This window comes from Nerophis lumbriciformis, linkage group LG07 (assembly GCF_033978685.3).
Source record: "Nerophis lumbriciformis linkage group LG07, RoL_Nlum_v2.1, whole genome shotgun sequence".
Lineage (NCBI taxonomy): Eukaryota > Metazoa > Chordata > Actinopteri > Syngnathiformes > Syngnathidae > Nerophis > Nerophis lumbriciformis.
The window spans coordinates 28,753,489-28,767,500 of record NC_084554.2 but is presented as its reverse complement, the minus strand read 5'-3'; the positions used below and the strand labels follow the sequence as shown (position 1 = coordinate 28,767,500).

At 37.6% G+C, this 14,012-nt stretch overlaps 1 protein-coding gene across 1 annotated transcript in view; it reads right to left on the bottom strand.

Moving 5' to 3' along the window:
- Nucleotides 1-14,012, bottom strand: part of LOC133605413 (uncharacterized) — a 646,046-nt gene that overhangs the window by 623,450 nt on the left and 8,584 nt on the right. Inside the window, exon 2 of the mRNA XM_072913499.1 lies at nucleotides 6,929-7,078. Coding sequence (XP_072769600.1) covers nucleotides 6,929-7,078 — 150 coding nt within the window. The remainder of the gene's footprint in view (nucleotides 1-6,928; nucleotides 7,079-14,012) is intronic.

Below are 14,012 nucleotides of genomic sequence, written 5' to 3'. Positions count from 1 at the left end.
CCCACCTGCTTTATGTCTATAAAAATTTGATTAGATAAATACTTTGTTTGTTTGTTCACAACATTTGGGCCAATACAAAATTGGATTAGTCGCGGTACTGCGACAGGAAAAGAGGCACCACTACAACTTGGTTTGAGGAAACACAAGAGTAGGTAAGATAAAGTATTGTTTTTATATAAATGTGGCATGTACATAATACACAGATGTGCAATATGCAGAAGCTGCACTATGGAGGGACATTAGCCACTCGCTCACTACTGAGAAGGCTGTATTGCATTGAGGACGCGTTTGTTCGCTTGTCGCTGTCAAATTTGCGGGACACAGCTAGAATGTGTCATCAACATGGATTAGAACAATATGACGATACTATTAAAATCTTCGACCAAAATGTATATAGTTTATATATTGTCCAGATCGTGCAACCCTAGTGTATAGTACCGGTATTGATGTTTTCACAAATTAGTAACCTTTTAGTATTGATACTTTTTTAAGTATCCATACTTTTGACAACCCTACAACAAACTAAAACCTGCAACTTTAGATACAAGAATCGTCAGTAGCTCTAGGAACAAATTAATGTCTCTTTCCTACATTTCTTTAAAGAAAAAACATGTTGAATACCTTTGAGAAAACCAACTATCTCCATGGCCTTCAAAACCTTGAATAACCTGTGTCAGAAATGTATTTTTTTCCTCTTTACCAGTTCATTGATTCTTCATTTGAAAATGTATTTTCACAGCATTACAGCTGTATTTTGTAACCTTCAATTAGCTTTTTCATGTCAGATTTTTACATCGGTTCTAATTATAAGTCAAGTAATGAAAACTTCCCAACCATATTGCATGTAACCATTCACATATCCAGAAACTAAAGGTCAATTTTCCAAGCAGTGTGTTATGCGCAGTGAAAAAAGATGGCGTACATCCGGTTGTCTATGTGAAACCAACAGACTAATCACAAAAGACTTAAATGTCATGAATTCATGACCACAAAAAAACTCTGTTTAGTGTCAATTACATGTCAACCCTATTGTACGTCAACACTACGTTTCAAACAGACGCTGGCTGAGCTCTTATTACACAGCGCGTTGCATTGTTTACATGGTGGAAAGGTCCATAAGTAGTTCTAAATGCTCTTTATTTGATTGGATTTTACATTATGAACATCAGAGCAGAAACACACTGTTGTCCCCTGACTGCAATGATTAGCTGCAGAGTGAGTGGCTCCATTTGTTTGCATTTGTTGACCAATCGAGACTCTGAAAACATACAGACTGAAAAAACAAACTGCGAGAACATTATTTAGCGTGGGTGAAAATGGAGATTTAAAAATGAGTCGACACAATAGAGATTCTTCCAATCCTTCATGCTGCTGCCTGAAGAAGCTCTTTTTGTCACAATCAATCCTAAAACTGTTTAAGTTTATTTATTGGCAAACAAAGAAAATGTCATTTTATCAGTTCTACAATTATGCTTCACCTTCTCTGCTGCAGCAAAACCAAGGTATTGGTCATTGTCACTTCAAGTGGCCGTGCATTCTGCAATATAAACATGTTTATTATGCAGCCTTTCCAAGAAATTCAGCCGAGAAAACCCAATGGCGCTGAAAATGGAACGCTTTGGAATGCAAAGAAATTCAGCGTATTGTACTATGCTGACCTTTGCTAACAGCGTGAAAAGGACACAACACTACCCCTCTGACCTCCATCACAACAGCAGATAAGTACGTTCATATACTGTATAATAGGCCATAACTATTTTTCTGTTTGCGGAATCCACTCAGACAAGCTCCTATGGATGTATTGGCTATTATGAAAATGAAAGTACGGTATACGTTAAGCTCAACACATCGAGTGGTGATGACAGATTTCCACTGATTTGACTTGATTGAATGATACGACTGAATTGAATGGTAAAATACATGTACAGTATATGTTATTGATTTAGTATAAGTACCTGAGGAGGTTAAACTGGTCACAACTTACAAGGCCTTCACAACAAAACTGAAAATGTGGCTTATCAACGCCTACAGCTGCCAGCACTAAAAGATGAGCCTGTTTTGATGCCAAGATAAATGTTATGTTGTATTTTCTTTTTTATCATATTGTATATATATAGTGTGCTTTTTTTCTTTTTCTCTCTGTCTTTTCTTTTTCTTTTAAACTATAATTTGACAGCCTTTTTTTACATCATGGCCAGGGGACTACAGATTAAAACTAGCCTTCTGGCTAATTCTGGCTTTTTTAACCATGTGTAGTCATGTGTTTTATGAAATTGCATTGTCCCCTTTGAAATAAACTAATCTAATCTAATCTAAAATTGCAAGAAAAGGCAAGAAAAAATATCAGGTACCCAGTTCCATGTCCAAAAAAAGGAAGCCTATATTTATTGTCTTAGCTTGACTTGTCAATATGCACATTATTCGACTGTATAATAGATACCTTATAGGGCCACTTGTAACACTAAATATTTATGAATATAAATGTACAATCAACTCATTTTATCATTACATAATTGCCTCTGCATTTGATTATTTTATTTATTCACTAACAAATTTATGCATAACAAAAATGATTTTTCTGTCAAATATTAAAAAAACAAAATACTTTAAGCTAGAAAAATTGAAAGGCCCCTTTAATGCTAGCAACATTAACACTTATATCACAGTTACGCATCTTAAGTCTTTACAGGTAAAATTCCCCCCAAAATAGACACAGTAGTAATTTTAGGCTAGGGTTTGAGCACATTTTGGAACGCCCACTTTTATCTCCAAAATGTGGGCGGGCCTGCATCAGTCTGCTGACGTCACCTACAGAAGACTGGAGGCAATTTCATATTGAGTAAAATGTGTTTTGGTAGCATCTTTGTACCGCAAATAATTTAATAAATGATCAAATATTTCTCCCAGATGCATTGTCGTAGGCTGTAGTAATAAAACTAAAGAAGGGGTCAGCATGCATACATTTCCAAATGATGGGAATTTGAGGAAAGTATGGACCTCTTCTGTCAAATTCACGCACGCAAAATGGGACGGACAAAGCGAAAGGAGTGTATTTTGTAGCAATCATTTTAATAATTCTGACTTTCGAGAAGGAAGGTTTTGGTTGGAGTTTCCATCCATTTTCTACCGCTTATTCCCTTCGGGGTCGCGGGGGGCGCTGGAGCCTATCTCAGCTACAATCGGGCGGAAGGCGGGGTACACCCTGGACAAGTCGCCACCTCATCACAGGGCCTTGGTTGGAGTTTCATGTGCAAAATACAATCCCGAAGATCAGGAGCACCCTCAAGGGGAGAAGCAGACCTGGCACTAAAGAATGAGAGAAAAAAAGTAAGCTGCTAGTATTCTAATTTGCGCCCTCTTTTACTGATGTTTTCCTCATGATGAAAGAGCATGAAGAAACACAGGCTATGGCGTCTATGGAAGAGGAGATTGAAGAGCAGGGAAGCCCGGAAATGGCTATTTTTTTTTTTTTTGCTCATAATTGTTAACCATATCAGCTTTGAAATAATCATGAACATGGGCGACAAAAACATGCAATTAGAGTGATCAAAAAAATTGTTTTACATGCATTTATCCACATTGTCAATGCGGGGAAATGGGCTACAGATCTGTAAATGATGTCACACCAAGAGGGAGTGGCATATCGAGTCTGGCAATGGAAAGTTCCAAGTACAGTTAAATATCTACTAATTACTCAAAAACAAATTGATATTTTCGGAAATGATTACCAGAATCATTTTCAGGAGCACAAAATACATAGAAAGTACTTGTTAGAGAAATTTTGGTCACCTGGGCGCTATGGGTCCTTTAAAATATTTAATAATGACTCATATTATTTTCAGTCTTTCGTTCGCCACATAAAGTAATGTGGTGTGCCAAATCTGGCTCCCTGCCCTTGAGTTTGGCACATGTGCACGATGTAAGTAGCAATGTATACCTCCAACAAGGTTTTCAATAATGTTAGTAACAACTAGGGGTGTCAAAAAATATATATTGTCAAATCAATCGCAATTCTTATTTGTTACGATTATTGATCGTTAAAAAAAATCAGAAATCAATAAAAAAACAAACATATACACATAAACATAAACATATACACATTAACAATCAGAAATCAATTAAAAATATATATATATACACATATATATACATATATGTACATATATACAATATATAATTACATCCATCCATCTTCTACCGCTTATCCCTTTTGGGGTTGCAGGGGGTATGTATATATATATATGTATATACATACATAAATATATACATATATACATACATACATACATAAATATATACACATATACGTACATGCATACATACGTACATACATATATACATATATACGTACATATACAAACCTTGTTTCCATATGAGTTGGGAAATTGTGTTAGATGTAAATATAAACGGAATACATCCATCCATCCATCCATTTTCTACCGCTTATTCCCTTCGGGGTCGCGGGGGGCGCTGGAGCCTATCTCAGCTACAATCGGGCGGTAGGCGGGGTACACCCTGGACAAGTCGCCACCTCATCGCAGGGCCAACACAGATAGACAGACAACATTCACACTCACATTCACACACTAGGGCCAATTTAGTTTTGCCAATCAATCTATCCCCAGGTGCATGTCTTTGGAGGTGGGAGGAAGCCGGAGTACTCGGAGGGAACCCACGCAGTCACGGGGAGAACATGCAAACTCCACACAGAAAGATCCCGAGCCCGGGATTGAACCCAGAACTACTCAGGACCTTCGTATTGTGAGGCAGACGCACTAAGCCCTCTTCCACCGTGCTGCCCTAAACGGAATACAATGATTTGCAAATCATTTTCAACCCATATTCAGTTGAATATGCTACAAAGACAACATATTTGATGTTCAAACTGATAAACTTTTTTTTTTTTGCAAATAATCATTAACTTTAGAATTTGATGCCAGCAACACGTGACAAAGAAGTTGGGAAAGGTGGCAATAAATACTGATAAAGTTGAGGAATGCTCATCAAACACTTATTTGGAACATCCCACAGGTGAACAGGCAAATTGGGAACAGGTGGGTGCCATGATTGGGTATAAAAGTAGATTCTATGAAATGCTCAGTCATTCACAAACAAGGATGGGGCGAGGGTCACCACTTTGTCATCAAATGCGTGAGCAAATTGTTGAACAGTTTAAGAAAAACCTTTCTCAACCAGCTATTGCAGGGAATTTAGGGATTTCACCATCTGCGGTCCGTAATATCATCAAAGGGTTCAGAGAATTTGGAGAAATCACTGCACGTAAGCAGCTAAGCCTGTGACCTTCGATCCCTCAGGCTGTACTGCATCAACAAGCGACATCAGTGTGTAAAGGATATCTCAACATGGGCTCAGGAACTATTCAGAAACCCACTGTCAGTAACTACAGTTGGTTGCTACATCTGTAAGTGCAAGTTAAAACTCTCCGATGCAAGGCGAAAACTGTTTATCAACAACACCCAGAAACGCCGTTGGCTTCGCTGGGCCTGAGCTCATCTAAGATGGCCTGATACAAAGTGGAAAAGTGTTCTGTGGTCTGACGAGTCCACATTTCAAATTGTTTTTGGAAACTGTGGACGTCGTGTCCTCCGGACCAAAGAGGAAAAAAAACATCCGGATTGTTATAGGCGCAAAGTTGAAAAACCAGCATCTGTGATGGTATGGGGGTGTATTAGTGCCCAAGACATGGGTAACTTACACATCTGTGAAGGCGTCATTAATGCTGACAGGTACATACAGGTTTTGGAGCAACATATGTTGCCATCCAATGCTTATTTCAGCAAGACAATGCCAAGCCACGTGTTACATCAACGTGGCTTCATAGTAAAAGAGTGCGGGTACTAGACTGGCCTGCCTGTAGTCCAGACCTGTCATTGAAAATGTGTGGCGCATTATAAAGCCTAAAATACCACAACGGAGACCCCGGACTGTTGAACAACTTAAGCTGTACATCAAGCAAGAATGGGAAAGAATTCCACCCGAGAAGCTTAAAAAATGTGTCTCCTCAGTTCTCAAACGTTTACTGAGTGTTGTTAAAAGGAAAGGCCATGTAACACAGTGGTGAACATGCCCTTTCCCAACTACTTTGGCACGTGTTGAAGTCATGAAATTCTAAGTTAATTATAATTTGCAAAAAAAAAATAAAGTTCATGAGTTTGAACATCAAATATCTTGTCTTTGTAATGCATTCAATTGAATATGGGTTGAAAAGGATTTGCAAATCATTGTATTCCGTTTATATTTACATCTAACACAATTTCCCAACTCATATGGAAACGGGGTTTGTACATACATACATACATACATACATACATACAAATATACTGTATATATACATATATGTATATATACATATATATTTATGTAGATATATGTACATATATACATAGATATATATACACATATATATGTACATATATACTTACATACATACATACTATATATATATATATATATATATATATATATATATATATATATATATATATATATATATATATATATATATATATATATATATATAGTGGTTTTTTTTCCATATCTGTCCTGTTTTCAAACAAAAACAGTTTTATTTTAAGTAAGAGTTGTTTATTTATTTTATGGAGGAATGTAGTTCATTCCAGCCACAGCGGTAGAAAAAGGATGGATGAATGGATGATTTTGAATCAAGAATTATTTAGATTCGAGAATCAATTCTGAATTGAATCGTTACCCCCAAGAATTGAATCGAATTCTGTGGTGCCCAAAGATGTACAGCCCTATTAGAAGGCGCAGTTTGCAGTGGATAATTGGCTGCGTAAGGGGACTTGGCATTTAAAAGAGCTGCAAGCAACATATCGAATCAAATTGAATCGTGTGATGCCCAAAGATTCACAGCCCGAATAACAGGTACATATCTTTGAGGGCTTACTTGAAAAATGGAGTTGGAGGAGCATTTCTTCAAGCCCAAAATATGAACAGCCTGGTTATCTTCCTTCTGTAAGTCTTCTACAGTCTGGACCAACATCTGGTTCTGGTCTGCAAGGTCATCCAGGTAAGACCTGAGACAATCAACTTTCCTCTGCAAAAATAACAACACTTCACAATCAAAAACAAGTGGGATATTTGCAGTGTTTTCACAGGATGAGATTATAATAAAGCAAGTCAGTCAACAGTAAAATGTGTGATCATTAATCAAGTCAAAGGAACAAATTAATTCCAACTCAAAACGAGACACGGGTAACTGTCCAAATATTCAATGTGTATGGAAGGCGTTGGGGTTATTTAGACATTTTGTTTCTACAACAAGAACATTGAAATACAGAGTGGAACAAGGGATGTACCAATTAACCGGCAACAAATCAGTATCAGATAGTTTTCGTGATAAAATGCCAATTAATTTCAAGCACAAACACGATCCCCTCTGGACGACACTGTATTTATTTTTAGTCCCCCGGCTGACAAGCGGATAGCAGCTAATTGTGTATTTCTATACACAGTGTGGGGCCGCTCCCCTAAGCTAATAGTAATCACCTCCATTACGATATATAAACTGCATTTCTTAGTGTCTTAAGTATCATTATCCAGTATCATTATAACTGGAGGATGAGGCTAAACATGTTACACACTGATAGCAAACCAGGACCAGGTATGCTAATGGATATGCTAACCGTTAAGCTAGCTTGAAACAACACCAAGAAATAGGTGCTTAGTGAACTTTAAAGGGGAACCACACTTTATTTTTATTTTTTGACTATCGTTTACAATCCTTATGAGAGATAAGAACACGTATGTGTTTTGCATTCTAATTTGTAATAATGAGCTTGATCTAGGTGGCTCGCAATGCTGCTAATGGGAGCAATCCATTCTGCCTCTATATCACTAAAAAAAATATAATTTTTCAACGCCAACAACACTTTATTTAAGTGCCGTAACCTGTATAACAACCAAGCTGTAGCGACATTGTAATTGTAAGAGCGAACACTGAGGAACTGTTGTTCTAGTGTAGTAGCACATCACCTTGCACACAAAGACACTAACACTGTGCTACTAACTTTTGCTAGTGACTCTCTCGATGGACAATTGTCCGTTTGGTTAGCTGGCTGGGTACGTTTTTTCTAGTTGATTTTGTGTAGGCGGAGAGAAGTTTCTATCACTGTAGGGTTGGTTAGCGCAAACACTAACAGGCAGTCTTTCGTTGTGATGCAGTTTCTTCCTCGCCAGATACAAAAAGCCATTTCGTCAATAACATTGTGTAACAAAGGCACGCCATTTCTGTCAGCAGAGCTTGGCAATCTCCACATTGACACTGTGACCAAGTCATGCCGATCCTAACTCTCTCGGCTTCCATCTGCTCCATCATTTCACCCTCTATTCATGCTCACTCAGCTTCCATAACCAGCAGTTTATCCTCCATTCATTCAGCTGCAAAACAAAGTTGTGAATCCTCGATTGTCCAAAAAATAGTCGTCTTTGTACTGTTACCAAGTCTGCCATGATTAGACGGTTGTTGACGGAAGTTGGGCATGTGTTGCTATGTGCACTGAAATAAATAAGTCAAGGAAAAAATTTCTGGTAAAGTTTAAAATGACCAAAATGAGGTATAAATATTCTACATATTACATATGTTACTACATCATATTTATACTTTCAAACGTGTAAATAAAATGTTTATGGAGGGTTTTGAAGTTGTTTTGGAGGGCTTTGAACGCTACATAGGGGACTCCAGTTAGCTGCATTTTGCAACCGTTTGTTTTTTCTCTTTAGAATCCTAAAAAAAAGATGTGTTCTTGTCTCTCATAATGATTGTGAATTGTAAAATTCCCCAAAAAAGTGCAGTTTCCCTTTAAGAAGTGTAGATGGAACCACGTTGCATGTTGCAAATAAGGAGCTACTTTAAATATTGTGTTGATATTGTTAACTTACCTTAAATAAATGGATAAGTGCGAATACAGATTTTACTCTTTGATTCGCTAGGTTTTGCTCCTGAATTAATCCATCCAAATCTGATCAAACGAGAGTCAAATTTTCACCCATCTATTTAACATGTTTGAAATAAACTTAAACTATAAACCATAACGGTTAACCAAATGGACAAGTGATTGACGCGGAGGTGTCACTGATCGCGCGCTGACAGCTTTGTATGTGTGTGTGTGTGTGTACTGAATTAATCCATCCAAATCTGATCAAACGAGAGTCAAATTTTCACCCATCTATTTAACATGTTTGAAATAAACTTAAACTATAAACCATAACGGTTAACCAAATGGACAAGTGATTGACGCGGAGGTGTCACTGATCGCGCGCTGACAGCTTTGTATGTGTGTGTGTGTGTGTACTGAATTAATCCATCCAAATCTGATCAAACGAGAGTCAAATTTTCACCCATCTATTTAACATGTTTGAAATAAACTTAAACTATAAACCATAACGGTTAACCAAATGGACAAGTGATTGACGCGGAGGTGTCACTGATCGCGCGCTGACAGCTTTGTATGTGTGTGTGTGTGTGTGTGTGTGTGTGTGTGTGTGTGTGTGTGCGCCCCTCCCTCCTGCGCCACAGCGCCATACACGCAGGAGAGCGGGGCAGTACCTGTGGCAGGGCTGTGTGTGAGCTCTAAGACTTGCACCATGCAAGACAACAAAGTCTGTGGAACGGTTGTTTCACCACTTTAAAACTTGACACAAAGTGCACTGCGCCCTAGTAACTATGAGGGTCGGTAACATTAAACAGCAAATCAATGATTGAAGTGACATACTTGCCATCTAAACAATACCCCGTTTGTTGACAAGAACATACAGCCATGGAAGCACATTCAATCTCTGTATTGAGCAGAGGTAAAACAAACCAGTGAAAGATTCAAAAGAGCTGCCATCAGAGCAAACCAGCGACTCAGACAGAGTAGGCTACATTTTCATTGTCTTAATGTTGTCAAATTATCAATTAAATCTTGGAAAATGGCTAAAAGTACAAAAGCCCTTAAATGTATATCTTTATTGGAGAAATTTAAAGAGATTTAGATTAGCCTTTTTTTGTCTTTTTGAATGTTGTATCCGATCCTATTTTTCTTTTTGAATTATTATTGTTTATTTTATTTATTTGCTTTTATTTTCTTCCCTTGACATGTGTTAAAGACAATAACTGCTCAACTTGTTGAATGCTTGAAATTGTTGCGATATTTAGAAAGTGCCTTGGTTTCTGTGTACATTGGGAATACATGTTTGTGTGTAAAACTGTTCAATTAAAAAAAAAGAAAAAGAAAAGACTCAAATTGAGCATGGACTCGCTGACGTCACACATCCTTAGGCAACAGGTACCGCTTTTTAAAAGGCGCGCACACACACACACACACACACACACACACAGACACACACACACACACACTGAAACTTAGCTTAACTGCATTATGCCAGATATTTGAAGGTTTTTTTAAGTTAATAATGGTAAATGGGTTATACTTGTATAGCACGTTTCTACCTTCAAGGTTCTCAAAGTGCTTTGACACTATTTCCACATTCACCCATACATTCACACTCTGATGGCGGGAGCTGCCATGCTAGGCACTAAACTCAACCCATCAGGAGCAAGGGTGACAGCAACGACACAAAGGATGTGCCTAGAATGGCGGAAGCCGGGGATCAAACCAGGAACCCTCAAATTGCTGGCACGGCCGTTCTACCATCCGAGCCACGCCTCCCAAAAGTGATGAGTGGTGGAAATGGATGGATATTTATTCATACTGTAACAACCTGCTGATGGTAACGTTTTATGTTCATGTGGTTTTGATTTGATGTTAATTTTTCCCATGATCATAAACACACTTTCCGTGCCCGAAAGCAGATTTGCGGAGAATGAGGAAATGTTGTGTGTCTGGGGAAGCACGGACACGAAAGTGTTTGCATGGAAAGTAAAACCTGTCGGAATTGTGCCGTTTGTTATCATAAGATTGGCAATAAAAGTTCAAAATAGCGTCAGACTTAGTGTGACTTATTTTGGAGGCTACACAACATTACATTACTTTAATTTGTTTTCCTTTAAAAAAAAAAACATTTTAAGGCGTGGGGGTGATGGTATCGCCATGGCGGGAAACCCTTTACTGTATATCATATAAGTATTAAAAGAAGCGGACCACTCTATAATGAAACCAAAAATGTACCCTTAACATTGATATTAACATTGTGGAGCAGCAATGACAAAGATGCGTGTACAGATTGTCCATCCATCCATTTCCTATCGCTTGTCCCTTTTGGGGTCGCGGGGGGTGCTGGAGCCTATCTCAGCTGCACATGGGCGGAAGGCGGGGTACACCCTGGACAAGTCGCTGTTCAACAGTTATCACCACAAATTCCCCCCTTGTCATCACCGGTAAAAAAAAAAATAGGAAAAAAAACAACAAAATTGTAACGTTAATACTTTGGATGCAGATAGAGCTGAAATTGTGTGCGACTTTAGATGTCGTTTTGAATTTAAATGACTGAACTATATGCCTTTCTGGGTTCCAGTGTAAAATATACACCCCGCATGCTGTATAACGCTGTGTGATTATTTTCAAGAAACAAGATAATTTCAAAGCAACAAAAAACAAGACTCATCAAAGAAAACAATATTACATGGGAAAAAGACCAATACTAGATTAAAGCAAAGGCAAGCACTAAACAAACAAATCACCTAGACCTCACAATCCCCCTGAGTTACATTGTGGTTTGTTTCAAAATGAAGGCAAGAAATTGATGTTATGACAGTAATTTTCTCTGATTGAGCAGACAAACAATATCCCCTAATGATCACCTCACAAGGGGAATAATACAAGTTCCCCAGACATATTGGATGGCAGAATGAGGAGATGGCTCTTTTATTGAGCTGCATGTTGCTTTATTGTGATTAAGAATATGTGTTTTTAACTGGACGGTACATAGAGGGACAGAGTTGACGATGAAATCACACGACACACACTTTGCAGATGAGGGAAGGTGAAAAACACGTCATAAAGCGCAAAGACTGAAAATTAACTTCTGTTAAATAATGCATTACTATAACCACAGGCTTGTTGTTAGAAAGGACTTTGCAGGATTCTTGACATAATGACTGCCCTACTTTAGACATCGCCAACATAAGGGGCATATTGAATTGGCATTCATGTTTCAAATGCTGGCCAAAACAAAACTGGACATCAATATAAACAACTAAAGTACAGGAGCCACAGATAAAGAGCCAATAGAGGAGCTGTATGCAGTAGTTTGCAGTGATGTAGTTGCATTACATCATACTATGGGGTCTTTATAGTAGAGACTGTGCAAAACAATCCATTAGGAGAGTTGCAGCATCTAGAGAGAAATAAAGAAAAAACATTTGTAAAACCAGCTCATTTGTCTCCAGCTAAGTTAAAATGTAGGGGTGTCAAAAAAAAAATGTCCAAATGAATCTCGAATCAGAAATCTATTTTTATTTTTTTATATCGGTCTTCTCCAGCCAATCAGGCAAATCCTATTGTTGATGTATATTCCCATATCTGCTGTACAGATTTACTCTAGAAAAGACAAGTGTGGGATACTTCTCTTGTTGCAGGGCTGTACGGTGCGACAAATTTACTCGCAAATGCGACAAAAAATAGACTGTGTGACTTGGGGAAAAAAAAAACCTGTCGCACATGTGCGAATGGGGATTACAACCATTTCATCGCCTTTTGCTCCTAAAAAAAATCCATACGAATTTGATCAAACGAGAGTAAATTGTTCACCCACCTCTATGGCATGTTTGAAATAAACTTATAACCATAACCAAATTGACAAGTGATTGATCTTAGTTGGAGGAACTGGTCAGTAAAAAAAAGTTTTTTTTCACCACCTTAAAACTTGACACAAACAAACTGCACTGTGCGTTACTAACTAAGTAGGTCAAAGTAATATTGAACAACAAATCAATGATCGAAGTGACAAACTTGCCATTCAAGTAATACCCCGTTTGTTGACAAGGACACACTGCCATGGAAGCACATTCAATCTATATATTTAGCAGAGGTAACACAACCCAGTGAAAGAATCAAAAGAGCTGCCGTCAGAGCCGACAAACTCCTGCTGCTAGCCTGCTAAGCTAACAAAAACATCTCAAGCTGGACTTGCTGACATATCACATCATTAGGCAACAGGCACCACCTTTCAAAAGACACATACAATGCTCTCATATGACACTTATCTCAAACACATTATGCCAGATATTTGAAGGTTTCTTTTTTCTTTTTTTAAAGTAACGGAATAATTACTTTCTCTAGCATTTAATTACAATTATTAAAGTGTAATTTCGTTTTGGTAAACTTGTTTGGTAAATTAATGAGTAACTATAATTAATTACTTTTAAAAATGTATTTTCAGAACACGGCCTGTCACACAGCATCATGAAGTAGTTGGCAGGTTGGTGTTCCTGGCTAAAATATTTGTGTGTATGTCCTATAATAATGTTTACCTATAAAAACAAACATTTTACAAGGTCAATTATTTTCATGTTGCTGCTGACGTTTAAAATGTCCTCTTAAACCAGGGCACTTTATCTTACATTTTGTCATTTTATGTTTTTGTTCGCAAAAGCATTGAGCATTGGTAAATGTTTTTTTTAAAGAAGATTGGAGATTATATTTTACTTTTCTTATATTATTTTCAAGGCTTTTTTTTAGTATCTCAAAACACGTCTTAAGTTGGTAACATTTTATACAAAACCTACTTTTCTTACTTGTTGGTACCTGTTTCTTTGTATTTAGGATTCTAATTAGTCCCGAAAATTTTAAATCAGGGCATGGTGGAGATATTTAGTTAAGTCAACGGATATTTCCATTTATGGGTTAGTTTATGGGCCAAACTATATCGGGACATGAGTTTAGGTTCATATCGCCCAACCCTACACTCGTGTTAGCGACAGTGCTAGCACAGTTAAGGTGTGTTCTTTGTTTGAGTGTTACATTAGGTCTTATGACGGTATTGTGTTTTTATGTATGAGTGCACATGTGTACCTTGTTTTAGTGTTA